The sequence below is a fragment of the Papio anubis genome, chromosome 11, assembly GCF_008728515.1.
Source record: "Papio anubis isolate 15944 chromosome 11, Panubis1.0, whole genome shotgun sequence".
Taxonomy (NCBI): domain Eukaryota; kingdom Metazoa; phylum Chordata; class Mammalia; order Primates; family Cercopithecidae; genus Papio; species Papio anubis.
In genome coordinates, this window is record NC_044986.1 from 83,260,418 (window position 1) to 83,288,327 (window position 27,910).

Here is a 27,910-nt window from a genome sequence, read left to right on the forward strand (position 1 = left end):
TGTCTCAACTGTTATCAGCAGAGCCTGACCAGTCACTGCACGACTGAGCAGAAAGAAGACAGCAGCACGGTCTGCAGCACCAAGGCTCACCTGCTACTGGGCTTCCAGTCTTTGTTCTGGCGTGGCCAACTGCGCTGGGGGTGGGTGATATTTAAACCTGTGTTTAAGATAATAAAATGCCAGAGGCCAGGCGTGGTGGCTCATGCCTGTAATCCCACCACTTTGGGAGGCTGAGGCGGGTGGATCATTTGAGGTAAGGAATTCAAGACCAGCCTGGCCAACATGGTGAAACCCTGTCTCTACTAAAAATACAAAAATTAGCCGGGCATAGCGGCAGGTGCCTCTAATCTCAGTTACTCGAGAAGCTGAGGCAGGAGAATTGCTTGAGCCCGGGAGGCGGAGGTTGCAGTGAGCCGAGATCACGCCATGGCACTCCAGCCTGAGTGATACAGCAAGACTCCGTCTCAAAAAAAAAAAAAAAAGCCAGAATAACTAACGAGAGCTGTAAGATCAACCACCTCACGCTACAGACAGATAAAGTTCAAGAGAGGTTGTGATTTACCCCAGGTCAAACTTTAGTCAGCAGTGTGGCCTGGCATACTGTTCCTTCTAACACCGATGCACATTGAGTGCGTAAAACTTAGTGATAAATAAATTCTGAGGAACAAGTGAAGTAATGACTCCTAGCGAACAATTAGAAGTGCTGGTAACCTTGTTAAAGCCAACAACCAACTCACTACCAAGTTCAATCTGAATTTTTTGTTTGTTTGTTTGTTTGAGATGGAGTCTCGCTCTGTCTCCCAGGCTGGAGCGCAGTGGCACGATCTCAGCTCACTGCAACCTTCGCCTCCCAGGTTCAACCAATTCTCCTGCCTCAGCAATCTGAGAAGACTATATTCAACAAATTTTGAGTACCTAATATCAAAAAAACCCTTGTTTCTGATAGCCAGACAACTGCTTTCTCAGGCCAGTTTGCTCTAGGATCTGAAATTTTTTGAAAACCGTATGCTGGTATATTACAGGAATATACTGTATCTGTATACTGTAGAACTGAAATCATTCTACATAACAGGGCCTAGAATAATCCAAGTCACATTTACCCACATAGTTTCACATTGTCCCATATTTTTCTACCTACTCTACCAATTATTTTTGCCCTCCAGAAGTAAATGAGGCAGAGATTTGAAGGGCATCACTTTATTCCAAATTTGATCATTATTGAGGGGGATTTTTTACAGTCTTCCTTCCCTCCTCCCTCAGCTGCCTCCCGGTTAGAGACGCTAACAAGAATTACGATGGTCCCAAGATACTGGAGGAAGTAAAAAAGGTGAAGGCCCTACACATTTTAGTTCACGTTTGGCATGTCTTGGCCTTTACTCTATGTAAGGCAAGGAGAAAGAGATGAAATTTAAATTACAGATTAATACAAATGTATTAGTGCATTTTCACACTGCTATAAAGAACTGCCCAAGACTGGGTAATTTATAAAGGAAAGAGGTTTAATTGACTCAGTTCCTCAAGGCTGGGGAGGCCTCAGGAAACTTACAATCACAGCAGACGGCAAAGAGGAACCAAGGCACCTTCTTCACAAGGTGGCAGTAAGGAGAATGAACACAGGAGGAACTACCAAACACTTATAAAAATCATCAGATCTCATGAGAACTCACTATCACGAGAACAGCATGGGGGAACTGCCCCAAGATCCAATTACCTCCACCTGATCTCCCCCTTGACATGTGGGGATTATAGGGATTACAATTCAAGATGATATTTCAGGTGGGGCCACAGCCAAACCATATCATACAAGGAATGACTGAAACTAAAGGTACTAATTTCCTTTCCCTTGATTGGCCAGACTGTCATCTCCATTACTAATAGAGACCAAGCAGGTTGGTTTAATCCCATTGCCCTCTAGTGCTTTCCAGTGTTGGCCAAAATGTTGCCTCCATTTTAAACGTTCTTCCTGGGAAAGAATATCTTTCTATCATACGATTAGGGAGAAGAGAAGAGGAAGCAAGAGAAAAGTTTAAAGTGTTGTACAGAAGTTTCCAACCACAGGAGGAGCAAAATACCAAAGAAGTTGTAGAATACAGGGTGTGGCGAAGAGTTGGAGCCCAGGCCAGGCTGTCTGAGAAGGCATGCCAAGCCAAGGTTCAGGCTTCCTAGGACCATGTCCTGTCCGGAGAAGCATTCCAGTCCTTCTCATCCTGGAGAAGTGGCCAAGCCCCATGCAGCTAGAGGGAGGCCACATACACCACACTGTCTTTGCAGAAGGTTTCCAGGGAAAAGACAGACCAACTGAATGACCTCCTGCCCATCCTTGGCCAGAGCCCCATGCCAGGGAGAGCTGGGCGAGTCCATGATGTCTGATCAGATCAGGGCTGGCTTCAGGTCTTAAACATTAGGAAGCCCCCAAATGCAGTGCCCGGCAGGCTTCTCTTTGTTATTGATCCCTGCGTTAACTCAAACCACACTCGTTCACCCTTCTGCAGCTCAGCCATGGCAAAGACCGTTGCTGTGCTTCCACCCCCCTGCCCAGTGGTACAGACCGGAGTCCGATGGTGACCTCCAAACACCAGCTGCCCAGTGCCTGGCCCTGGGCCAAATTCAACGCTCACTGCAAACAGGTAGACACCACGCTCAGGGGCTCGGAAGTAGCCATGTTCAGGGAAGTAGCTGCTGCCAACGTTGATGTGCGTAGAGTTGAACTTCACTGTCTGCAGGGCAGCCGTCCCTTCTGAAAAGCTGGCATAGAAGGCCACAGGGGATCCTGAAACATGAAAGTGCTCAGTGACTCATCCCTTACGCCATTGGGTGGGAAATTAAACCCTGAGCCCCGCCGTCCTCACCTTATTAGCACTGGAAATAGGTCACTATTTCTAGATAACCTAGATATTCGCAACAGCAGTGTTATTGCAGGAGCAGAGCTAGATGGCCAATTCTCAGTTTTTCACTAACTGAGAGGAAGGAAAATGCAAGTCTGTTGTCTCAGCTGATTAACATTTTAACAAAACGCTTTTTCTTTTTTCTTTTTTTTCTTTTTTTTTTTTTTGAGACAGGGTCTCACTCTGTCTCCCAGGTTGGAGTGCAGTGGCGGTCATGACACTGCAGCCCCCTGCCTTTTTTTTTTCTCGTAGAGATGGAGTCTTACTATGTTGCCCAGGCTGATCTCAACTTCCTGGGCTCAAGTGATCCTCCAGCCTCAGCCTCCCAAAATGTTAGGCTTACAGGTGAGCCACCATGCCCAGCCACAAAGCACTTTCTCGTTTGATTCCTTTTCCTTCCACCTTCCTTGAGAGACAGTATTCCCGATTGACAAAACAGGTTGAATCCTTCACCGGCTGCCCAAGGTTACATGGTTTGTAAATGGCAGGCTGGGATGGGAACACGGGTCTCTGACTCCCAGACCACTACCTGCTAGGAATCTTGAGATACTCAGGGGAAAGGGAGAAAATATCCATCCTCAAGGTAATAATAATGCTAACACTGGGAAGGTATTTGCAGAGCTATGAAGGCTGGATCCTCCTCCTGGATGTTGAAGACAGAACCTTGGAGACAGAAGGAAAGAGCAGGTGAAGCCAGGGAAGAGAAGCCCCTTCAAGCTGGTCTTTTTTTTAGTTGATAAATGGTCTCTTGTTGCCCAGACTGGAGTGCATTGAGATCATGGCTCACTGCAGCCTCAACTTCCTGGGCTCAAGCAATCCTCCCACCTCAGCCTCCTGAGTAGCTGGGTCTACAGGCACGTGCCATCATGCCTGGCTAATTTTTCATTTTTTGTAGAGACAGAGTCTTGCTCTGTTGCCCAGACTGGGCTCAAGCGGTCCTCCCACCTCAGCCCCGCAAAGTGCTGGGATTACAGGTGTGAGCTGGTCATCTTAATGTGGTTTTTCAAAATGTTGCACAGAGCCCTGAGATTACATATGGGTAAATTGAGGCCCAGAAAGAAAAAGCTTGTTGCTCCAGACCACACAACTAGTAAATTACCAAGCCTCCTGGGAGCAGACCTTGAATCTCTTGACTTCTGATTCTCTGCAGGGAGCACTTTGGCCAGCCTTAGGACAGGAACACCGACAGAACACTGGTGCTGGGCCCATGCACGGGCAGAGGCAGAGGAAGCTGCCATGGTGGAGGGTGCACAAACAGCCAGGAAGAAGCCAGTCGTGCTGCCTGGCCAGCATGGTTGGGCAGGTAGGGGGGACAGGGTCAGGAGACGGCACAGGAAGGGTGAGTCCTACTTGGGTCCTGGCTGTGACACTGGCCTTGGCACCAACGAGGTCATGTCTACTGTGGGGTTCCTCAACAAGGTCCCCACTTCTTAGGTGATGAAACCAAAGCCTGTAAAGGAGCAGTTTGCTGAGCAATTACTGACTTGGCTCCCGGAACTTGAGCCTCAGCTCTTTGACTCCCAATTCAGCAAGACTTTTGAATAAAAAAATGTTGCTTTTCTCTAGTTCTGGAAGATTTTCTGAGAATTAGACAGTTGAGAATAGCTTTCCCATTTGTGTTAAGATTGTGTCAAGTCAGCTGGGCGCAGTGGTTCACGCCTGTAATCTCAGCACTTTGGGAGACCAAGGCAGGCGGATCACCTGAGGTCGGTAGCTCGAGACCAGCCTGACCAACATGGAGAAACCCCATCACTACTAAAAATACAAAATTAGCCAGGCGTGGTGGCGCATACCTGTAATCCCAGCTACCCTGGAGGCTGAGGCATGAGAATCGCTTGAACCCGGGAAGCGGAGGTTGCGATGAGCCGAGATGGCGCCATTGCACTCTAGCCTGGGCAACAAGAGTGAAATTCCGTCTCAAAAAAAAAAAAAAAAAAAAAAAAAAAAGATTGTGCCAAGTCAGAGGCCAGCGGCTGCCTCTGCAATTCCCCTAACACCCAGCAGGTGGGTCTCTCGCCTAGCCAAAGGCAGGCCGGCCCGCAGCGCCCTCTACCGGTGCTAGGCCCTTGTTCCGGCCGTTCCGTCCGGGCGCCCGCGCAGGGAGTTTCGCCGCAGAGGGAGACCCCCTCAACCCAGCCTTTCGCCAGACAGGCCCTAAGATGTGGCTTCGAAGGGCTGTGCAAACTCAGAGTGTGCTTCCCTGCAGGGCACACATTGAAGCCCTACAGCCTCCCTACAGACAAATAAAGGGAAATTTGGGGTGTGTGTGGGTGTGTGTCTGTGTTTAAGACAGACTCCTACTCTGTCGCCCAGGCTGGAGTGCAGTGGAGCTATCTTGGCTCACAGCAACCTCTGCCTCCCAGGTTCAAGCGATTCTCCTGCCTCAGCCTTCCAAGTAGTTGGGATTACAGGTGTCTGCCACCACACCTGGCTAATTCTTTTTTTTTTTAGACAGAGTTTTGCTTTTCTTGCCCAGGCTGGAGTGCAGTGGCGCAATCTCAGCTAACTGCGGCCTCTGCCTCCCAGGTTCAAGTGATTCTCCTGTCTCAGCCTCCTGAGTAGCTGGGATTACAGGCGCCCACCACCACACCCGGCTAATTTTGTATTTTTAGCAGAGATGGGGTTTCACCATGTTGGCCAGGCTGGTCTCAAACTCCTGACCTCAGGTGATCCACCCACCTCAGCCTCCCAGACTGCTGGGATTAAAGGCATGAGCCACTGCGCCTGGCCTGGAAATTTGTTTTGAAGGAAAACATTTTTTTGAAATAAATATCGTCATGGTAAACACATTTCCAAACCATCAGGCAAATTCTGAAAGTCATCAGCATATTGAAGCCTTGCACCACCACAAGAGGAAACAAGAGAGAAGTGTCAGTGTAGGTGGACACAGCCTGGACCCTGAAAATGCTGGGGAAATGGGAAAACGTTGACTGCATTCCTACATGAGGTAAGCTTCATGCTAGGTATTTGGTAAACGCAGCAGTCTTCATAACACAACTTTGACATGGGTAGGGATTCTGCTATTTTACTGAGGAAGAAGCAGACAAGTGATGCCAGAGCCTGGGTGCTTCCCACTGCTCCACATTGCCTCTTGGGCCATAGGGAGGGTCAGCAGGGGCAGGGGCTGCCTGGGACGGGACCTTCAACAAGGCCTTGGACTTGCCACACGCCAGGCTGTGCATGGCCATGGCTAAGATGGTGGCCTTGTATTTAGCCCTGTGTGTGGGTGGGGTGTGGCCACAGCTCCAAGGCCAGCCTCTGACAGAGAGAGTCACTTGAGACACAGAGCCTAGTTGTCCCCCTCCCAGGACGACACTCAGGGAGGGGATGGGAAGCTTGGTCGCACATCCCTTCAACCTCAAAGCCAGCTCCCAGGCCCAGGGCCCTGCAGGGACCAGCCATGGAGGGCCTTTTGGAGGGGAAGAACGAGCACCCTAAAGACAGTGCTCCTCTGCTGCTCACTAGCTGTGCAAGCAGGAAACTTCTGTTTGCGCCTCAGTTTCACGTAAGGTGGTAGTGCTGATGAGTGTGTCATTGACCTGTTGGGATGGGTCATTGTGGTAAAGCCCAGGAAGGGGACTAGCACAGAGCGGTGAGACAGGTTAACTGTATTTGCAGAGGGAATGAGCTCCTTACAGCGCCCATGGCTTTCCCTGCACAGTCCACTGAGGTGTGTTCCAAGACGTTAGCAGGTGCCTGAAATCTCAGACAGTACTAAACCCAATATATACTTTTTTTTCCCTCTATGTAAATACCTGTGCCAAAGTTTAACTTGTAAATTAGGCACAGTAAGAGATTAATGACAATAATAAAATATAAAACAATTATAACAATATACTGCAATAAAAGTTATATGAATGTGGTTTCTCCCTCTCTCAAAATCTTATTTTACTGTACTCACCTATTTTCTCATCGTGGTTGATGCAAGAAACTGAAATCAAGCCTGGGCACATGGCTCACATCTGTAATCCTAACACTTTAGGAGGCTGAGGTGGGCAGATTGCTTGAGCCCAGGAATTTGAGACCGGCCTGGGCAACATAGCAAGACCCCGTCTCTACAAAAAGTACAAAAATTAGCTAGGCATGGTGACACATGCCTGTAAGTCCCAGCTACTCTGGAGGCTGAAGTGGGAGGATCAGCTGAGCCTGGGAAGGTCGAGGCTGCAGTGGGCCATGATCCCACCACTGTACTCAAGCCTGGACAACAAAGTGAGAGGCATCTCAAAAAAAAACAAAAAAACAAAAAAACAAAAACAGAAAAAAGAAACTAAAATCATGGAAAGTGAAACAGTAGCTAAGTGGGGCTGCAAGTGGCTGCAGTCCCTAGCCACATTCTACCTAGATACAGTGGCTTAAACGCACATGGGAATTAAGGGGGTGAGGTGAAGAGTTGAGATGTGGGGACTTGAGGGCTCCCCTGGCAGGGCAGGAGGCGCTCCCCTCTCTGCAGCAGTACACGGCCCTGGTGTGCGTGTGGCCTCCAGGCTCTGCCGTTCACGGGCTATGGCACTAGCAGGTGGTTTTTGTGACTTCTCCTGTCTCCCCATAAGCCAGGTAGCTTGAGAGGCCCACACCCCTGAAAAGCAGGTGGGCCAAAGGGAAGGTGGACCCAATAGGGGTGACCGATGGCCATGCTGTTCTCTCTCTTCCTGGCCCTCTTGGAGGCAGAAGAGCTGCCGCCAGCCCGCCCTGGCCTCCTTGACTCGTCCAGTCTCCCCGGTCCAGGAACTCACCTGTCTCCCAGAGCGCCGCGCCCAAGGCACCCGGCACAGGCCCTGTGCCGCGCGTGTCCACCAAAGGCTCCGCTTCCTTCTTGTCCCTCTTCCGGGGAGCTTCTAGGCCTTTCTGCTGCCTCTTCCCTTTCCTGCTCAGCATGGTCTGCAGCTTCCCCAGGTCCAGGCTGACGTTGGCTTCCATGAGTCCTTGGAAGTTCCCAAAGAGGCTGTGGAAGAGCCGTTGGTGCTGCTCCAAGCTGCGCTGGGTGGCGAAGAGTGCGTCGTGGAGGCCGTCAAGGGAGGCGTTGAGGGAGGCAGCCCCGGCCTCGGCCTCAGCCTCGGCCTCACAGCACCGTCCGACACGCTTGACGTCGTTGCTCAGGCGCTGGAGCTCCCGCGCCAGCCCGGCCAGGGCGGTGGTGCCGGCCTCCTCGCGGCCCGCGTCATGGCTGGGCTCCAGGTGCTCTGCCGGCCGCGGGGGCTCCGAGGCCTGCTCCAGGGCCGCCACTCGGGCGGCCAGCTCATCCCAGCCGAGCACCTGCTCCTGCAGCCCGCTGGCGGCGTCCTGCAGGGCCACGCGGATCTGCTCATAGGTCAGGGGCAGCGGTCCCGGCGCCTCCTCGGACATCTCCTCCAGCACCTCCTCCCCGAAGAGCGCGGCCAGCACCGCCTCGTGCCGCAGCGCGTCCTCCAGCAGGGCGGCGAAGGCGCTGTGCAGCTGGCGCACCTCGTGGCGGGCCTCGGCCGCGGCCGCCTTCAGCGCTCCCACCTCGCCATCCAGCGCCTGCACTTGGCTCCGGAGCCGCGCCGTGGCCGCTCGCGCCCTCTCGCCCTCCACTTTGTGAGCGTCCACAGCCATGGACACGGCGTCCACGGCGCTCTGCAGGGCCTGCAGGGAGGAGCCGTCCAGCTGCCGCCGCTCGTCCAGGCTTACCTGGGTCTCCTCCAGGGCACGCGTGGCGTCCCTCTGGCCCTCCCGGATGACGTCCAGGTCTAAGTAGAGCTTCTGGCAGTTGCAGTCCTTCACGTACTTGATGAGGTCGGCATGGCCACCCTGCAGGTGCTGCAGCGTGAGATTGAGCTCCAGGAGCTGCCGCTCCACCTCCTCCTTGTTTTCCTCCATGATCAGAGACTTCTCCATCAGGATCACGCGCAGCTCACGGAGCGCCGTGTGGTTCACCTGCAGCTCCTCCACCTGCCGCTCCACCTTGCTAATCTGATCGAAGGTCTCGTCGGATTCGGAGTACAGTTCCTTGATCTCATCCGCGTGCCGGGTCAGGGTGGCCCTCATGTCCTCCAGGGTGTACTGCAACTCCTCCTCCCTGCGGGCCGTGGTCATGTGCAGCTCTGAGAGGTTCCTCTGCAGCTGGCCCAGCCTGGCCTGCAGGCTCTCTGGCTCAGGTCTTGCCCCAGCCTGGGGCGTTGCCAGCACCAGGCTGCCATTGGTGCCTGGGGCCTCCTGAGCCTTGTGCAGCCTCTTCAATTTGGTGTCCACATCGGCCTGGAGCTCTGAGATCGAACGGTGCAGGGTAAAGTGCTGGGCGTGCAGGCGATCCTCCACGTCCTGCCGCAGCTGACCCACTCTCTGAGCATTCTCCTGGACCTTGGCCTCAAATTTGGCACCAAGCTCCTGGAAGTCAGCCTTGGCCACGGCACTGTCCTGGACTCTCGAGATGGCCTGGCGGTTGGCCTCCACATTAAGAGACAGGTTTCTTATGGCCTGGGAAAGGCTGTGCAGGCTTTGGTTAAAGCTCCTCCAGATGGGGCTAAAATGCACTTGTAGGAAGGTGTCCACGTGGGGTAGCAGCACCTGCTCCAAGGATCTGTCAGGGAACTCTGCAACAGACGTGTGGTGTGACACAAGCCCTGTAGGAGCAGATATTCCTCCCAGGCTGGGACCAGCGGGGTCCTCCCCTCCTCCCCTCAATGTGACCAGGCTCTTCCTCAGCCCCTAGAGCCTGCCACTCACCGTGCTCTGTTTGATTTGCTTCCATCATTGCAGCTGTGAGGTTACCAGGCAGGGCCTTCCACAGGCCTGGCAGGCTGTCTGCCACCTGGTGAACATCATTCTGGAGATCTCCCAGAAGGTGTTCCTGCTGTTCCTGTTGCACCTCAACCTCACTGATCGCTGCAGCCAGGTGGCCTAAATGCACAGCAGACATAAATGTCAAGGGCTAACTCACCAGGTCTGGGACAATCACGAGGTTCACAGAAGGATCGTTGAGGGCTGAGAGCAGGGAAGGTAGCTGCTGATGTCCTCTGAGCAGGAGCTTAGAAGCCTTAAGCCCCTGGAGGGCAAATGCATAGCAAGTGAACCCTCATCCTGCCTCCTACACCCACAGCAGACATGACTAATCAATCATGGTCCACTCCCCTCCTCAGCACATGCACATGGCCTCACAACTTCATTCTTGGCAGCCCTTGTCAATAAATACTTCACCACATAATGACACTCATTTGCTTTCTCAATCTTGGGCCCAGCCTTGAAGGGCCCTGATGCAAATGATGTCTTTTGGTTGGTTTCCTGTGCTGACTCCAAGACCAAGGACAGTATGACTTCCTGGCTCTGGTTAGGGCTGTGGGGAAGGGTGAGAATGCTTTTTCCAGGCACAAGGGTTTGTGTGGTTCAGGGGACAAGGAAAGTGTCAGATGAACCAGTACTTCCCAGAAGATGGGGTGAAGGAAAAGGGTGTGTGTGCTTGGCCAGCAGGCAGCTGGGAGCCCGGTGAGCCTGGCCTTCAAGGTGGGAGGTGGTGCAGGTCACAGAGGAGTCCTTGCTGATTCTGGAGGCAAGGTTTCCCTGAAATGGCACTGCTGTATCACAGAAGAAAGGGCCAGCTGGCTACGTGGGCCCCAGTAGCCTGCCTGCCTGTCTGCCTGCCCCTTCCGGAAAGCAACACACCAGGTTCAAAGCTGACTGGTCCATCCCCAGGTTCCTGGTGGCTGTCACTAGGATCTGCAGGCTCAGGGATTGCCATGGAATCTGCAGAAGAAAGCATTAGATATTGACCCCAGTGGTCAGAGGAGCTGCTTGACTTTGGGGATCAGAGGTCAAGTGGGGAGGGGTGCAGCAGGGAGCCCTACCGTGGTGCTCGCAGTTGGGGCCCGTGTAACCAGGGCAGCACCTCCAGGCCAAGGAGGTCAGCACCTTCTGCTTGACCTGGTACACTGGCTTGTGGGCCATGCGGTACCTGGAGGAGGAGGAGGGCTGACTCAGTGACTCCAGGGAGGGCTCGCTCCAGGCCTGGGCGAATGGCCCACCCTCCCCTACTCACATGACTTTGACTCTCTGGCAGTCTGGAGCTCCCTGCGGACATGGCTGCTGCGAGTGGACGAGGAATTTCTCTGTTTTGCAAAGAGCTAGTAAAGTGACCAGCTTGGACATCGGGTAGGGGCACCAGTTACTGGAAAACAAGCAAGAGGAGAAGGCTGCTGAGCCACACCCAGGTCAACAGGGGGTGCCAGTGCAGAGCCACCAGTCCCCACCTCCTGCCGGAGCAGTGCTGGGATTCTGGAATCCATTATCCTGTGAAGAGAGCCCTCTGCATTATTCATCCCTGGGCTCCAGACCAAACGTTTCACAATCCCTACCTGCAAAGAGGGCACCTGCTCCACCCCCTTCCTGAAGCCTCCCTGAGCCAGCACAGAGAGGCTGAGAAACCCACCAAAATCTAGAACTGTGAAAAGCAGCTCCAGGGTGATGACTGTTTTAGCCAACAAAACTAACAGCCAGAGTGTGGGGAAAACACCATGTGCACTGCAGCTGTCTGCATGAATTCCCTTCGGTGAGGTTAGCCGCAGAGCCAGAAAGCTCTCGCTGTTTCTCCTGCTACCAAGGTGCAGCTGGGGCTGGAGAGTCCTGGGTTTGAATCCCTCACGCTTTCTGACTGTGTGACCCCGAGTGAGGTGCTTAGGGAGCTTCTCTTTCCCCATCTATACAATGGCGATGGTAATGCCCTCCTTTAAGTGGGTAGAGGAATACCAGGTGCCTGGCTCCTGACAAGTGTTCTGTGAACACAGCTCCACTGCCCCATTCCAACTGCCCTGGCAGCCTGCCCAGTTGCTACTTATGTGAAGGACCAGCTCCCTGGCCATGCCCATTAGGATCATTCTAGAAATGGACTTTCAAACAGTTGTCCTAAGGAAAGGTAAGCAGCTGGGTGGAGCAGTGTCTTCTCTGGGATGGCCACCACATCAAGGTCATGCAAGGTGGTTGGAGGTCACACTCAGTATCCTGCTCACTTGAGAGGTAGCCCCTCCATCCTGGCCCTTCACCAGCATGCACTGTGGTGATCCCAGGAGCCGGGGGACGCTCATGCTGATGGAGCTCCAGTTCACTGACCCAGTGGCTGACTCCATGGGGTCCGTGGCAGTGGTCAGAGAGCCCTTCCCCAGGCAGCCAGCTCCCAGAACAGAGCTCATCAAAGTGGCAAGTGGCAATGATCTCCGTGGCACAGTACAGCTCAGCACCTCTTGGGTGCTGGGTGCTGCGCTCAAGCTCAGGGTGTGTCAAGCTCAGGGTGTGGATGTGGAGGTAGAGACTTTCCCTTCAGGGTCCCCAGGGAGAGCACTCTTAGAATGGGTGAGAGGTGCCAGGATCTGCAGAGACTTTTAGGAGAAGGAGCTAATGGGGCTATGTCTTAAAGCCGGAAAGTTGGATGAGGCACCGGATGTGACAGGGGTGCGTAGGGGTGAGGAAGGGGCTGCAGAAGGAGGCTGGGATGAAAGGAGAAGCCAGACCTCAGCAGAGGAGCTGGCCTGTGTCCTGAGGGCATGGGAAGTCATGGAGGGGTTTCAGCAGGGAAGTGGCGTGAAAGAGCCACCCTGGTTCCTGGGTGCAGAGAGGATGGGGTAAGATGTTGGCAGCTGTGTCCAGGGTCTAGGGGGAGATAATGGCAGTTTCGACTGAGTGATGGTGGACGTGGGAGAAGTGGCCACATCTGTGAGCTCTTAGAAAGCGGCGTTCAGAGGCCTTGGTGGTAAAGTGACTGTCAGTGCCAGGATTTTATTCTCCGGAGCTGGTCTTTGTCCTGGGGCCGTCAAGCACTGTCACACAGGGATAGTGCTGGGAAAGGCAAGGGTGGGGGATTCGAGTGACTTTTTTTTTTTTCTCTTGTTTTTGAGACGGAGTCTTGCACTGTCGCTTGGGCTGGAGTGCAGTGGCGCGATCTCAGCTTGCTGCAACCTCCACCTCCCAGGTTCAAGCGATTCTCTTTGCCTCAGTCTCCCAAGTAGCTGGGATTACAGGCACCCGCGACCACACCCGGCTAATTTTTTTGTATTTTCAGTAGAGACGGGGTTTCACTACGTTGGCCAGGCTGGTCTCGAACTCCTGACCTCGTGATCCACCTGCCTCGGCCTCCCAAAGTGCTGGGATTACAGGCAGAAGCCACCGTGCCCAGCTAAGTGACCATATTTTGAGTGCTGAGCCCCTAGCCTGCTTTACCCTCTCAGCAGCAGACTGGAAAAGTTTCTCAGGAAAATGAGCCAGCCCAAGAGGAAAAGACCCAAAGCTGCTGACACCAGGGGTCCTCCCATAAAAATAACCAACCAGAAGATCCTATGACAAAACGGGACAGAAAAGGGTATCCATACACCCCAGCTTCCAGTCAGTTTCTCAGTCTTTCTCAAGTGAGCAGACATCCAAGATTTACCCGAGAAACATTGTATTCCAAAAGAGGGCCAGGTACAGTGGCGCACGCCTGTAATCCCAGCACTGTGGGAGGCTGAGGTGGGAGGATCCTTTGAGCCCAGGAGTTTGAGTCCAGCCTGCGAAACATAGTGAGACCTCATCCCTACAAAAAATTAGCCAGGTGTGGTGGCATATGCCCGTAGTCCCAGCTCTTCAGGAGGCTGAGGTAGGAGGATTGATTGAGCCCAGAATTTCGAGGCTGCAGTGAGCCATGATTATGCCACTACACTTCAGCCCGGGTGCAGAGCAAGACCCTATCTCCAAAAAAAAAAAAGAGATCAAAGTGGGCAAACGAAAAAATACCAACTTGGACAAAAACTAAGCCTGCGTAAGGAGAAGAGAACCACTGAAACATTTGCACTAAGATTTCCAGGTTGATAAAATAAATTACTGCACCCAAGAAACAAGACCAGGAATCTATGAAAAAGAAAAAAAAATGAGGGGGGATGGGAGAGGAAGGGTGAACATTCAAAGAACAAAAAAGAACTCTTGGAAATTAAAAACATAACAGTAGAAATGAAAATAAATTTAATGGAAATGTCAGAGGGTCAAGTTAAAGAAATTTCCCTAAAAGAGCAAACAGAGAGATGAAAAATTGGAAAGAGAAAAGAAAAATAGAGGACCAGTCTTGCAAATGTAACATTGAAATAGTACAAATTTCTGAAAGAGAGAACAGAGGGAGGAAATCATCAATGAAAAAAAATCAGGCTGGGCATGGTGGCTCATGTCTGTAATCCCAGTATTTTGGGAAGTTGAGGCAGGAGGATCACTTGAGCTCAGGAGTTTGAGACCAGCCTGAGCAACATGGCAAGATCTCAATCTCCACAAAAAAACTGAAAAATTAGCCAGGTGTGCTGGTGTGCACCTGTAGTCCCAGCTCTTCAGATGGCTGAGGTGGAAGGGTCCTGTAAGCCCGGGAGGTTGAGGCTTCAGTGAGCTATGACTGCGCCACTGGACTCCAGCCTGAGCAAAAGAGCGAGACCTTGTCTCAACAACAAACCAAAAACATATTCTGGAAGTGAAGGACTTCAATTTTCAGATTCAGAGCAGCACCAATTACCTGCAATATGATGAAAATACACTTATATCAAAATACGTCATCATGAAATTTTAGAACTCTGGGAACAAAGATGGTCTCTACATGCTTCCAGCGAGGAAAACCAAGACAAACACACGCATACAAAATTGGTAACTGGAATGGCTTTGAACCTCTCAGCAGCAATATTGGAAACTGGAACACAGTGAGGATTGCATTCAAAATACTGAAGAAACATAATTTACAACCCAGAATCCTATATCCAGCCTAACTATGAATCAGTGTGGGAGTGAGAATAAAGATATTTTCAAATGACCCAGGTTTCAGAACATTGGCCTCCCACGTATCCCTCATCAGGAGACTACCTGATGAGCAGTGGTTTGAAATATTGCTTGCACATCAACACCATCATGCAAGCCAGATGTGGTGGCTTGCACCTGTAATCCCAGCTACTCAAGAGGCTGAGGTGGGAGAACTGCTTGAGGCCTGGAGTTCGAGATCAGCCTGGAGAACATAGTGAGACCCCCACCTCAAAAAAACAAAACAAAACACACTCAAAAACAAAACCATTGTGTGGCACTTTAAAAATAATTAAAAATAATAGTCTTGGGGCCGAGTGTGGTGGCTCATGCTTGTAATTCCAGCACTTTGGGAGGCCAAGGCAGGGGAATGACTTGAGGTCAGGGGTTCCAAACCAGCCTGGCAAACATGGCAAAACCTCGTCTCCACTAAAAATACAAAAATTAGCTGGGCATGGTGGTGCATGCCTGTAATCCCAGCTACTCGGGAGGCTGAGGCAGGAGAATCACTTGAACCCGGGAGGCAGAGGTTGCAGTGAGTGGAGATTGCACCATTGCATTCCAGCCTGGGTGACAAAGCAAGACTCCGTCTCAATAATAATAATAATAATAATAATAATAATAATAATAATGTCTTGGGTTAGGTGCAGTGGCTCATGCCAGTCATCCCAACACTGGGAGGCCAAAGCAGGAGGACTGCTTGAGACTAGGAATTTGAGACCAGCCTGGGCAATATAGTGAGACGTCATCTCTACAAAAAACAATAAAAAGAGGCCAGGCACGGTGGCTCATGCCTGTAATCCCAGAACTTTGGAAGGCCGAGGCGGGCAGATCACGAGGTCAGGAGTTTGAGACCAGCCTGGCCAACATAGTGACACCCTGTCTCTACTAAAAAATACAAAAAATTAGCTGGGCATGGTGGTGGGCGCCTGTAATCCCAGCTACTTGGGAGGCTGAGGCAGGAGAATTGCTTGAACCCGGGAGGTGGAGATTGTGGTGAGCCAAGATCATGCCACTGCACTCCAGCCTGGGTGACAGTGCGAGACTCCATCTCAATAATAATAATAATAATAATAAAAAGAAAGAAAAATAATAGTCTCCCAGACCCCCTGAGATTAGGGCCTGAGCACCAGCATTTTAAGGCTCTCTGGGTCATTGCATGGCACACCCAGGATGCAGAACCGTGGTGCCACAGGAAACACTCCAACACAACAACAGAGAAAATCAAGAAAGAGAAGGCACAGGATCAGGAAACAGGTTCCAACATAAAAACCAGGTGAAGGGAACCCCCAGGACGACAATGGGCTGTGGTATGAGGGCAGCAGTCCACATCAGAACATACCTGGAGGCTCTGGGAGCCGCATCTCCAAGAAGACGCAGCTGCTCCGACACCCGGCATGAATGAGAGTGTAGAGAGCAGATGTGGACAACTGGCTGAGGGTGTGGAGCTGAGTTAGCGATAAAGACACGGAATAAGCAAAAGAAAAAAGCAAGACACATGAAATTTTAGAACTCTGAGAGTTGTAAATTTTTACTACAAGGAAAACAAAACGTGTGCAAGGGGGCAAAAAAGTTTCAGTTTAGTTCAAGGCTTAATGCTGAGCAGTACATGTGGCCCTATGAATACATGCACATGCATTTGCTTTGGGGTAGGAATGACATCTGACTCAAAGATAATGCTATCTCCATCCCAGCAACTCCGGTGGCTGAGGCAGGAAGATCGCTTGAATCTGGGAGGTGGAGGTTGCAGTGAGCCAAGATCGCGCCATTGCACTCCAGCCTGGGCAACAAGAGTGAAACTCTGTCTCAAGAAAAAAAGATAATGCTACCTCCCAAGAAGCAGCAATGCAAGCATGTTATTTAGTGATACAGAGGTAAATGCGAAAGAATCACCTGCAAAGTTGAAAGTCATTGCCTTTGGGATCAGAGGGAGCTGGGGCTTCTGACCGTCTCAGCAAGCCTTATAGAACCAGTTGACTCCTAATCAGGAGATCAGCAAACATTTTTTCTAAAGGTACAGATAGTAAATATTTGACACAAGACCAGCTACATAATCTGCAAGGCCCAGTGCAAAACGAATACGTGGGGCCTCTCCTTCAAAAAGTATGAAGAATTTCAAGATGATGACACCCAGGGAGGAGCCCTCCAGAGGGCAGGGCCTTGTGTGTGACTGCATAGGTCACATGCCCCTGATGCTGGCCATGGTTTCAGGCTTTCCAGGCCACATGAACTCTGTCCCATCTACTCAACTCTGCCATTGTACCACAAAAGCAGTCACTGATGATATGTAAATGAACCAGCCTGGCTGCGCTTGAATAAAACTTTGTTAGCAAAAACAGGTGAGGGGCTGGATTTGGCCCACTCCCCTGCCTATGAGTATGTATAACTAATAAAAATGAAACTTTAAAAAATAAATAAAATCATTTTCATCAGGAAAAGACAATGCAGATGAATAATCAAGAACATTTTGGAACCCGGGCACAGTGACTCACGCCTGTAATCCCAGCACTTTGGGAGGCCCAGGCGGGTGGATCGCTTGAGTCCAGGAGTTTCAGACAAGTCTGGGCAACGTGGCACAACCCTGTCTCTACAAAAAATACAAAAATTAGCTGGGCGTGGTGGTGCACACCTCTAGTCCCAGCTACTTGGGAGACTGAGGTAGGAGGATTGCTTGAGCCGAGGAGGTGGAGGTCGCAGTGAGCCGACAGTGAACCACTGCACTCGAGCCTGGGCAATGGAGCAAGACCCTGTCTCAAAAGAAAAAAAGAAAGAGCATTTTGGAAGACAACAATGAGTAGGGAGTTTCTCTCACAACTATCAAGACTGACTCCAAAGCCAAGGGATGAAAACGATGGGTGTTGGCTCAGGATTTGATATGCCAGCCAATGGGAACAGAGACCAGGAAGGGGCCGGTGCATCTCCAAGGAATCAGTCAGTGTGAAAAGGGGTCACCTCACCATAAGGATGGAAGGAAGGAATGCTCACTCAACACTGAAACAGAGGGCTGGGAAGGCACTGGCCCCAGAGCTCAGGAGCCACAGGTGACAGGCTCGCTTGCACAGACACCCACCTGGGGCCCCATGGAAACTCCTGGAATATGGGCTCAGTCCTAGGGAAAAATCTCTCTTAGACCAGTGGTTCTCAATGGGAGGAGAGGGGACTTTCCCCAGGTGCATTGTCACGACTGGGTGGTGGGTGCTACTCACGACTGGGCGTCTCATGGGCGGGGCCCAAAGATGCTGCCAAATACCTACAATGCATAGGACATCTCCACACCCCACAGCAAGGAATTGTCTAGTCCAAAATGTCAGTAGTGCCAGGGTTGAGAAACTCTCTCTAAACAAAGTCCCATTCCTCGCAAACCTCTGACCTACTGCAGAGGGCCTGGAAGGCCTGTGCCCCAGGCACGCCTGGCCTGGTCCAGTCTGCTAGGAGTGACCGGGACTTTCCACCTCAAGCTCCTGGAAGTGGAAACTATGCCGCCCACCCTTCCTGCCCAGGAACTTTCTCCGCTGACCTGCCCAGACCCTGGGCTTCAGCGCCGCTATTCTCTCTGCCCACACTGCCCGCCCTGGGCAGGCCCTCCCTTGGCACAGTACAGGCTGCTGGCCCAGAACCCTGGGAACATTCTTGACCTTTGCTTTGGCTTCCTCCAGCTCTTGGCAGCTTCTTGCTGGCCCTTGATGCCCATGCCCCTGGCCCAACTTGCTGAAGCGCCCATTTTTCCCTCTGCCCCTCCATCTCAGGCTGGCTTTATCTTTGTGCCCTCCCTTGGGGAGTCCTGCTGGGTGCCCTCATCTCCCAGTGGCCAACCCAGAGTGAATGTGGGGCTCCCCTGGCCTGGTTTGGAGCTGCTCTTGGTCTTCTGTTGCCCCAACCTGCTTCCCCACCCAGATGGGAGGGTATGTGGGCTCCTTTGGAGCTTTAAACGGAAGCTGGGTGGCCTGTGCTTTCCTCTCCTCCTCCTCCCCGAACCTACAGTGACCTTGAGCAAGGCACTTCCCCCGTCATTGAAATGCGAAGAAGCTGTGCCTCTGCGGCAAACAGAGCAGAGCGGGTGTTGGGGGGAAGGGGGAGGGAGCCTGTAGGTGGGGGAGGGCGCATCCATTATGCAGATTGTGTGCAGTGCCTTCCCCTCCCCAGCCAGGAAACGCCCTCCCAGGGGCCCTCAAGTCTTCCTTGGCAAGGAGGGCGTGTTCTCAGCAGCCTTGCTTTCTGATGCCCTGAAGCCAGCCATTAACCTGACCATTCCAGGGGAGAAACTCACAGGGTTTTGTCCTTGAGTCAGAAAAGGGCCTTGGCAGAGAAGCCCGAGGCTCTCTCAGGGGCCAGCCCAGAAGCCGAGAACCCCTGAGCGTAGTTCTGGAATCTTCAGCTCTGGCCAGTGGGGGCTCTTCCCTGTTGATGTCAAGAGCTCTGTGCCCGGCAGGGGTCAGGCACGGGGGGGAGGGGGGGGGTGAGGATGGGGGAGGAACAAGTGCAAAAGGTGCATCGTGGCTTGTGTTCCGCCCTGCTCCTGTGTGACCTCTAGCCATATGCTGGACTCCTCTGGGCCACAAGCTCCCAGCTGGGAAAATCCCAAGGCTCCTGGTGTGAGGGTCAGGAGAAGCCTGAGGCTGGTGACTGGGGCCAACCAGCCTGCTGGCAGCAGCGTCCCCTACACGGCCACCCTCTTGGGGGGACAGGACAGAGAATGCCTGGGTGGGCCCCGGCTCTCACTGTCACTTAGGAGCTCTGTGGCCCTAGGGGGCATCCCCACCCCTCTGAGCTGTCACAGCAATGTGATAGATAGGACACCTTGCCTGGGGCTCAGCATAGTCCCTACCGCAGACTGAGTTCCACTGGGACAGCAAATCCTGGGTCTGAGGCGCTCACATTCTAGACATCCCCGAGTCAGGGCACAGAAAGAGCCTCGTCCTCCCAGAGTCCTAATGCTCAGGCTGCTGACTCCCTGGGCTGGGCCCCTCGGGGTCCCTGGCGACCTAAGAAGCAGTTAACCCCTTCACTTCTCCACCGCAGGGAAGTCTGAGGACATAGTGGTTCTATTCAAGCTTTTCCTTGCAAAGGGTCTTACTGGGGCCTGCATCCAGGGCCCGGCCTAGCCCTGGGGCTCTGGAAACGTGAGCGGCAAAGGCAGGGCAGAATGCCTGACTCTGGCAGCCGAGCCTCCTTGTGATGGTGTCGGTGTCACCACCCCTGCTAGTGGAACCCAATCTGCCTCCCCTTCCCCTGCTGCAGGGACGGGGACTGGAGCACGCTTCCGCCTCCCTGGTCACAGGAGCACGGGAAGCAATCAGCCCAGGAAGCCGTGGCGTTTCCTTCCTTTCTCACCAGCCCATCCGGGCTTGTTGAGAGAACATGGGCTTGTCCTGTGGAGACTGCAGCTTCTGGATGTGGGAAGGAGAGCCTTGCAGGCAGGGGGCTTCCAGGCTTGGGACACCTGGGCATTCCTGGTCCAGGTACATGCACCCTCCCACTCTGAGAACCCCCAGAGAAGGACTGCAGGGCCCCTGCAGGGCTGCCCGACAGCAGTTCCCAGACCCTCACTCCTTGGGGCTAAGGGAGCAATGTCTCCCACAACCAAGACCCCGGGGAGGAAGAGGAGCAGCTCCCTCCCCCCTCCTGTCCACCGGGTCCCCTCATCCTCCCTTTCATCAAAAGGAGGAAGGTGGCCTGAGACTCAGGCATGGAGCTTCCTTGGTGCTGAAATCAGAGCGGAGTGTCTGGATCCACCCTGCCCCTGCCCCGCACCCCCTCCCCGCCCCACCACTGAGAATCACCTGCGCTTCCCAGCCCTGAGCAGAGTTGGTGGCAGGCGGGAATGAGGTTTTTCCATGGCCAGCTGCTCAGCCACTGCTCCCCACACCACTGCCACCAGCCCCTCACTAAGGGGCCTCTTGCCCCTCCCTGGTCAAATCCGTTTTCAGGAAAGGACCCAACAAACCTGCAACTCAGAAGCCAAATGAGACCTCTCCCAGGCAGGTCCGCTCTGCGATGGCGGCTCTCATTCACCTCACAGAAGTGTAAGTTGGCCCCCCTCACTCCCTACATCCATGTAGATGCCCTTAGCCAAACAGGTCTGGTGTGCAGGGGCAGGAGGGTGGGGGTAGGAGCATCTGGGGGTTGGGGCTGGCTTCGAGTGCTGCGAAGAGTTGACTATGAGCTCTGGAGTCAGACTCAGATCTTGCTCCTTAGCTGTGTGACCTTGGGCAAGCCCCTCAGCCTCTCTGAGCCTCGGGCTCCTCCTCTGTAAGTGGGGCTGTTGGAGGGATGAACTGAGATACACATGGCAAGGTGCCTGGCCCCGAGACTAGCCCCGTAAACAGCACCTGCTGCTCTGACTGAGGGGCAGTTGGAGATGAGGGGGGACTTACAGGCCCAATACCTCATCAGCAGGAGGGGCCCTGGCCCTGTACAAATAGAATGTTGGAAAGCTGTGTTCTGGGTCCAGTTGCAAGACCATCCTGCCCACTCTCGGGGTCACTGAGGCAGAGCTCCCTGGATTATGCTGTGGAGAGCAGGGTGCCTTCTCTGCTCACTGCTGGGCACTCAGAGTCAGGTCCCCAGGGAACTCAGATCAAAATCTGAGGGCAGCCTTGCTGGGTGTCAGCTTTCAGAATTGATTTATTTCGAAGAACAGGAGGCACGGCCAGGCCAGCTGGCAATGGCTTCAGCCACAGTCCCCCAGTGCCCCATGCTGGGTGATTGATGGTAGGAGCTGTGCCTCCCCACCAGCCCCCCAAGCCCCATTCCCTGCCATGGCTCCGACAGGGAACTCCCTGTCATTCTTAGGTGGATCCTGAAACACCAAGTCCAGGCTAGACTTGTTCAGCCTCACAGCTGGCCCAGCAGATAGCTTCGATTAGCCCATTTCACAGATGGGACGTGAGGTCTAGAGAGGCTCTGGTCTAGCTGAGCTGGGACTCAGATCCTACTCCATGACCTCTGCCAAGGTCCAGGTCCTCTTACCGTCCAACGGGATCCTTGCCGGTGTCCTCAGCCTCTCCCCTCCAGACCCCAGGTAGCCTGGAGCTCTGCAGATCAGACAGCCTAGTACTGGGAGCCTGGGCCCATACCCCCAGCAGCCCCCAGCCCAGGGGCCCCCCAAGGCTGAACAGCAAGCTCAGGATCATCTTGGCGGCGGGGCAGGCTCAGCTCACACTCAGCCTTGGCAAGTGGCTCCAGAAACTGCTAGTGACGTTGTCTTCAAGTTAAATCTCAGGAGGAAAAGAAAATATGAGGACAACAAAGAGAGGAAGTGGCCTGGGCCGGCCTACCCGGTGGGTCTTGTCCTGCCCCCCAACCACCCTGGCTGGCCCCCACAGGCGCTGCCAACCACACAAGCCAGTTCCTGTCCCTGAGGACTTGGCTCAGGGGACTCTGGGAATGTGGTAGACACAGCGGGTGGCCCCACCAAACGCATCCTTATGGGAACCTGCTCCCTGGGAGCCATGAAAAGAGCGTGGACTTTGAGGTAGGGCCACAGGAAGTGGTCAGGTCCATCTCGGGGGACCTGCTGCCCAGCCACACTGCTGGCCAGGAAATGGGGGGCACTTCATGCCTCCTCAGCACCTTCAGTTCAGAGAAGGGAAGGGACTATTCTGGGGTCACACAGCATGCAGCCAGAGGCCAGGACATGGGGAAGTCCTTCACTTCCCCACCCCCACCCACCTCAGATCCTCCAACCAGGGTCTAGCGGCATCCAGGATGCTGGTGGGTAGCTGCACAGCCCAGGCTGCAGGAGGTTGGCCACTCTCACCTGACAGGCCTATGTGGAGCCCTGACCCCTAACTGGGATGCTGGGGGACATTGACCAAGGCGCCTCCCCTCTCTGTGCCTGTCTGTCCAGTTGTAGCCTAGACACAGCGCCCCCGGGGCCAAGAGCACCCAGCTAGAGCTGCCCCCATGGGTGGGCAGGGCAGCAAATGAATGAGGGACAGGGATGGGTTGGGAGGTGGCCAGCCCCCTCCAGCCCCTGGAGGGCACGGGGCAGGAGAGCTGGGCTGAGCCAGCAGGAGCCCAGGGAGCTTGGTCTCTGCCTTCCTATCCTGGAGGAAGGTGAGGCCGGGCCTCCTTCCCTCCCTCCTTCCCTCCCTGCCCCCACTGCACGCGGGGCTGGCTGGGCTCCAGCTGGCCTCCGCATCAATATTTCATCGGCGTCAATAGGAGGCAGCGGGGACAGCCGCTGCGGCAGCACTCGAGCCAGCTCCAGCCCGCAGCTCACAGGGAGATCCAGCTCCGTCCTGCCCGCAGCAGCCCAACCCTGCACACCCACCATGGATGTCTTCAAGAAGGGCTTCTCCATCGCCAAGGAGGGCGTGGTGGGTGCGGTGGAGAAGACCAAGCAGGGGGTGACGGAAGCAGCTGAGAAGACCAAGGAGGGGGTCATGTATGTGGGTAAGTGGGGCATGGCAGGGTGGGACAGTGTAGTGGCCAGAGGATGAGGTGCCCAGTTACCTTCGCCAGACCTTACTCCCAAGCCCCAGGGAGGCATTTTGGGAGGGGGTGAGGCCCTGGCTATTAAGGTGGGGTCTCCAGACCCTGGAGCACCCACGATGCCCTGTGCACACCTATGTGTGTTTGTCTCTGGCCTTCTCGGGGCCTCTGGGTGTCAGAGACCGCAGACAGGGCTGGCTACCTGTCTGTGCATGCACAAAGACATGCCCAAGCACACCAGCCTCCCCTGAGCCTGGAGCCCCTGAAGCTATGAGCAGCCTGTGCTCAGGTGGCCCCCACCCTCTCCACACGGGAGCAACTGCAGCCAGGCCACGGAGAGAAGGGGTGGGCTGGGGGATGAGACCTAGGCTCAGTGTTCCCTCCCCCGCATCCTCTCCTGGCGCTCTCCGGAGGAGGAAGGGGAGGTCAAACCAATGACTCAGCTCCGGCCCGTCCTGTTGCTGCTTCTGAGGCCCGGCCACACCCAGGCAGGGGCTGGACCCTGGGTCTAGTCAGTGTCCCTACCTCAGGCTTGCTCTCTCTTGTCCCCCACCTTCTGTCCTGTCCCCTTGCCATCCATCCACTTCTTCCAGACACAGCAGGAAGAGGCCCTCTGAAGGGGCCACCAGCCCACAGACACCATCCTCACTCCTGCCCCACCCCGGCCCCCACCGCCCACCCTGCAGCTTGTCCAGCTGTTCTGTTGTGTTTGTCCTGACCGCCCACAACACCTGGAGTGGGGTCCGGGCTGACAGCTCCATTTCCTCCCCAGGAACCAAGACCAAGGAGAATGTTGTACACAGCGTGACCTCAGGTGAGGAGCCTCAGGGCCAGGGGACACGTGGGGGCTGGGACCCCTTGGGCTCCTGCATCCTAGTGCTTGGGCTCAAACCTAGAGTCCTGCCTTACCCCCAGCTGGGGTCCCAAACCCTGCAGACCCTTGCAGATCATGAGGCTAAACTAGGGTGGGTGTCTCCTTACCCCCACCAGCATCAGAGGTGCCCTGGAGTCTGAGGGAGCAGGGGAGGGTCCCAGCAGAGCCAGGGCTCTGAGCTCCTAGTAAGGGGCTGCGAGCCTGACTCCAGCAGGCCTGCCTGGGGGCTGGGGCGGAGGCCAGTCAGTGTCCTCCCGCAGTGGCCGAGAAGACCAAGGAGCAGGCCAACGCCGTGAGCGAGGCTGTGGTGAGCAGCGTCAACACTGTGGCCGCCAAGACCGTGGAGGAGGCGGAGAACATCGCGGTCACCTCCGGGGTGGTGCGCAAGGTGAGCCCCGGCCCTCAGACCCTCCTGGGCCCAGAGAGGCTGCTGGGTAGAGGCGGCATCACTCCACTCCACACCCCAGGAAACATGACGGGGGGCTGGGGCTGGCTTCAGTTTCAGCACCGAGCACGGTGGGGTCCATGCTTGCTGTTCGACCTGCATTCGGGTCTGGAATCCCCACAACCACCCCATCGAGGGGACTTGGGGGCCCATCTCATAGACAAGGAAAGTGAGGCTCAAAACCACTCTTTCTGGACGGCTGTCAGCATTTAGGAGACACCACATTTTATAAGTGAAAACAGGGTCCCACATGGTAACAGACAGCCTCCCGGGCAGTGGTCACCAGGCCGGGGGCTGAGTCGCACTCGCCCCGCCCCCAGGGCCCAGCCTCCCTCCCTGCGCTGGGCGGGGCAGCTGCCTCCTGCTGGGAGCCTCGGGGAAGCAGCGTCCCCTGGTGGTGGGAAAGCAGTGCTGGTTCTGACCTTACCCTGTGCAGCTGCCTTTGTGTATGTGTGTGTGCACACACATGTATGAGTGCTGAGTGAGCATATGGGTGCATTTGTGTGCGAATGTGTGGGTGTACATGTGTGTGAATGTACACATGTGTGTGCGGCCCAATAGCAGACAGCACAGGAGCAGTGGGGCGCTCCCCAGGCACGGGTGTCTGCTGGGTGAGTTTTCCCAGCACCTGAGACACAGCAAGCTCTGCTTTATGCATTGTACGCTTATTAGTTCATTTAATAGACACAAAATCCCATGAGACGGTGTGGAAACTAAGGCCCAGAGAGATTAATGTGCCTAAGGTCCCATGGCTAGTTCATGTGAGCTTGGAATTCCCCTGAGCAGCCTGTAATCTGAGAGACCCTGTGGCAGTGCAGGTGCTGGCCTGGGCTAGGATTCTAGCCTGGGGGTGGGGTGGGGGAGCAGTGTCCAGCTCTCCTACCTGCTGCAGACCTCCTAGGTGGCGGAGTCTGAGGCTCCCAGCACGGAGAACCCCTGCGTTGGGAGTGGGTGGGTGGAAGGGTGGGGGCTGCCCTACTCCTCTTGGCTTTGGGGCAATGCCCAGGTGTCTGCTTCCAGGGCCAGCACAGGGTCTCCATGTCCTTGGAGCTGGCAGCTGCTCCCTCTCCTAGTTTCCCTTCCTCGTTGTATGACCTCGAGAAGTGAAGGAAGCTCTTTGGGCCTCTGTGTCCTCATCTGCAAGATGGGGGTGAGAGTGTCAGTCTCCCTGGGCTGTGTGATGAGGCAGGGCCATGACCTCCATGAAGTGATTCTCCTGGTCTATGTGAGCACCCAGCAGAGGAAGGTGACCACCATCATCATCATCATCATCATCATCATGTGTCCTGGGCAGAATACATAGAGCCCCAGGAGGCCCCTCCCGCCTCACCCCCAGCAAAAGAGACGCTGGGGTGAGGGTGCCCGGGCGTTCCTAGTGAATCCTGGAGCAGGGCTAGTGAGCCCTTGGAGCCACCTCAAGGGAGACTCATTTCCTGGTGACACCCAAAAACCAATCACGACTCATCTCCCAGTGAACTGTGAAAGGCCTCAGCAGGGACTATCTAGCCGCTCATGCCCTTGGCCTCATGATCAGCCTTAGGGTGGCAGGACTCAGCAGGTGGCCACCTGCCCTGCCCCTGGAGAGCCTGGCCGACTCCAGCCAGCACAGCACTGCCCTTTTATGCCCCACTCCGTCAAGGGGCAGGATGGCCCTGGGGCAACACAGAGGTGACAGGATACCCCCCACCAGAGGCAGGTGCTGAGGCCAGAGTGCAGGCCAATCACCAGTGTGGTCCTACATACCCAGCTGTCATGATCTCTCACGCAAGTGTCTGGCTGGCATGGAGTGCAGGAGATAGAAGAAGATGGAAAGTGGGAGAGGAGTGTGTAACCTCCGCTGGCCCTGACAAGCCTGAGCCCAGAGCCTGTCCAGGAGGCAAGGAGAGGGACTCATGCTCCTGGGGACTGAAGTGAACCTGGAGCAAGCCTGATCTGATGCTGACACACCCCACCACTTTGAGCTCGAAGGCCCTGAGCTGCATGCCAAGCCTGCCTGGCCTCAGAGTCCCTATGTGAACCCCAATCGGCCTTCCTTGTAGGGCTACTGAGGGTGGGGTCAGACCTGGGGCTTCAGGGGCCTCTGCCTACTCTCACCCCCACTCCACCCCAGCCCACCCAGGTTCCTCATCAATGAAGCCCAGCTAGGGGCTTCCCAGAGACTGGGGACCAGCTTGAGGGGTGAAGCTGGGCTCCAGGGTACTTGGTGCCCCGGAAGGCCTCGGCATCATCAGACAGAACCCCAGATATTGTCTGAACTGCACACCCCCAACACCTCCAGCCCCTCCAAGTACAATAAGGCCATGAGGGGCCTCTGCTCCTCCTTGAGGCCGGGGTAGACAAGGCCCTGGTTGCAGGGCAGCTAGGGGTGTCTGCATTCTCTGCATGGTCTCATGCCCCATTTTGTCCCCACAGGAGGACTTGAAGCCATCTGCCCCCCAACAGGAGGGTGAGGCAGCCAAAGAGAAAGAGGAAGTGGCAGAGGAGGTAGGAGCTGGGCTTCTGGGGTGTACCATGGCGGGGGTTCCTGGGTAGAGACCCCATCCCCCACAGACTCACTGCTTCCCTCCTGGGCTCCCAGGGCCCACCAGACCTTCCGCAGCTCCCACAGGGATTGTGGGCAGGGCTAACCCTGAACCTGAGTGGGAAGTCCCCCCACGGATGACCCCTCAGGCATGAGGCACAGGGGACAACCTTTCCCAGCCGACTCAGGGTGGCCCATTAGGGCTGGGGCCCGGAGCTGGGTGTGCAGGTCATTCTCTCTCCCAGGCCCAGAGTGGGGGAGACTAGAGGGCTACAGGCCAGCGCAGACGCCCTGAGGAGTGCTCCTCTGCCTTGGACACCATCCCTTCCTAGCACAAGGAGTGCCCGCCTTGAGTGACCTACGGCTGCCCACGCTCCTGCCCTCATCCCTGGCCACCCTTGGCCTGTCCACCTGTGCTGCTGCACCGACCTCACTGCCCTCCCTCGGCCCCGCCCGCCCTCTGGTCCTTCTGACCCCACATATGCTGCTGTGAGTTTTTTTTTAAATGATTCCAAATAAAACTTGAGCCCACTCCTGCCATGCTTCCTCTGGGTGCTGTGTAGCTTGAGGAAGGGTCCCCAGGTCCGCCCAGGAACAGGAGCGGGTTCAGCCTGTTGATAGGACCAAGTATCCTACAGGGACACACACACGGCATTCATGGGACCTGTGAGAGCAGGCGCTGCCTTCAGCAACACTCCCAACCCACCCATTGCCTTTAACATGGAGGAGGCAGCACTGCCTTCGGCGCCCCAAGACATTCGACAGGACTCACAATCCCATCCACAGGACAGCTTAGCTCAGCCTCAGGGTAGCCCCCGCCTGCCTGCTCTGCATCCCTGAGGAACCCACTGTCAGCAGGAGGCGAAGACAGGCTCCTGGGCCTTCCCTCCCTGTGTGGCCTGGGCTCCAGGGTCGCATGAGGAACAGGGCCACCTAACATCCTCCCTGGGGCAGACGATAACTTTCAAAGATGGAGAAGTCTAAACCCAGTGAGGATCCCGGGAGAG

General features: G+C 54.9%; 2 protein-coding genes across 6 annotated transcripts; one reads left to right on the forward strand and one right to left on the reverse strand.

Moving 5' to 3' along the window:
• Window positions 1-1,181: 1,181 nt before the first annotated feature.
• Window positions 1,182-22,526, reverse strand: MMRN2 (multimerin 2). 3 transcript variants are annotated; one of them, XM_003903665.4, is made up of 7 exons: window positions 21,597-22,522; window positions 10,876-11,004; window positions 10,685-10,791; window positions 10,503-10,583; window positions 9,570-9,743; window positions 7,619-9,436; window positions 1,182-2,770 (listed from the first exon to the last, which is right to left on the reverse strand). In XM_003903665.4, exons 1-7 carry the CDS (start codon window positions 21,758-21,760, stop codon window positions 2,388-2,390), a joined length of 2,856 nt encoding a protein of 951 aa, XP_003903714.2. In that variant the 5' UTR covers window positions 21,761-22,522; the 3' UTR covers window positions 1,182-2,387. The 3 variants fall into 3 exon arrangements, with proteins under 3 accessions (XP_003903714.2, XP_009212715.2, XP_009212716.2); XM_009214451.3 differs by having other exon boundaries at window positions 1,610-2,770; window positions 7,619-9,466; window positions 21,597-22,526; XM_009214452.4 differs by lacking the exon at window positions 21,597-22,522 and adding an exon at window positions 13,255-13,339 and having other exon boundaries at window positions 1,610-2,770; window positions 7,619-9,466.
• SNCG (synuclein gamma) lies at window positions 20,000-27,441 on the forward strand. Of its 3 annotated transcripts, XM_003903667.5 has the most exons (7): window positions 20,000-20,086; window positions 20,555-20,650; window positions 22,794-23,024; window positions 23,836-23,877; window positions 24,198-24,325; window positions 26,795-26,866; window positions 27,149-27,441. In XM_003903667.5, exons 3-7 carry the CDS (start codon window positions 22,904-22,906, stop codon window positions 27,167-27,169), a joined length of 384 nt encoding a protein of 127 aa, XP_003903716.1. In that variant the 5' UTR covers window positions 20,000-20,086; window positions 20,555-20,650; window positions 22,794-22,903; the 3' UTR covers window positions 27,170-27,441. The 3 variants fall into 3 exon arrangements, with proteins under 3 accessions (XP_003903716.1, XP_031508537.1, XP_003903715.1); XM_031652677.1 differs by lacking the exon at window positions 20,000-20,086 and having other exon boundaries at window positions 20,554-20,650; XM_003903666.5 differs by lacking the exons at window positions 20,000-20,086; window positions 20,555-20,650 and having other exon boundaries at window positions 22,646-23,024.
• Window positions 27,442-27,910: the final 469 nt, after the last annotated feature.

Bases quoted from the DNA above. Each gene is read 5' to 3' on its own strand.
- MMRN2 (XM_009214451.3), bottom strand. From the start codon at position 21,760: ATGATCCTGAGCTTGCTGTTCAGCCTTGGGGGGCCCCTGGGCTGGGGG. The intron at 9,467-9,569 runs GTGAGTGGCAGG...CTGCTCCTACAG, and splicing joins AGCAAATCAAACAGAGCACG to GGCTTGTGTCACACCACACG. The intron at 2,771-7,618 runs GTGAGTTCCTGG...TTCATGTTTCAG, and splicing joins CGCGGCGCTCTGGGAGACAG to GATCCCCTGTGGCCTTCTAT.
- SNCG (XM_003903667.5), top strand. From the start codon at position 22,904: ATGGATGTCTTCAAGAAGGGCTTCTCCATCGCCAAGGAGGGCGTGGTG. The intron at 24,326-26,794 runs GTGAGCCCCGGC...TTGTCCCCACAG, and splicing joins CCTCCGGGGTGGTGCGCAAG to GAGGACTTGAAGCCATCTGC. The intron at 26,867-27,148 runs GTAGGAGCTGGG...TCTCTCTCCCAG, and splicing joins AAGAGGAAGTGGCAGAGGAG to GCCCAGAGTGGGGGAGACTA.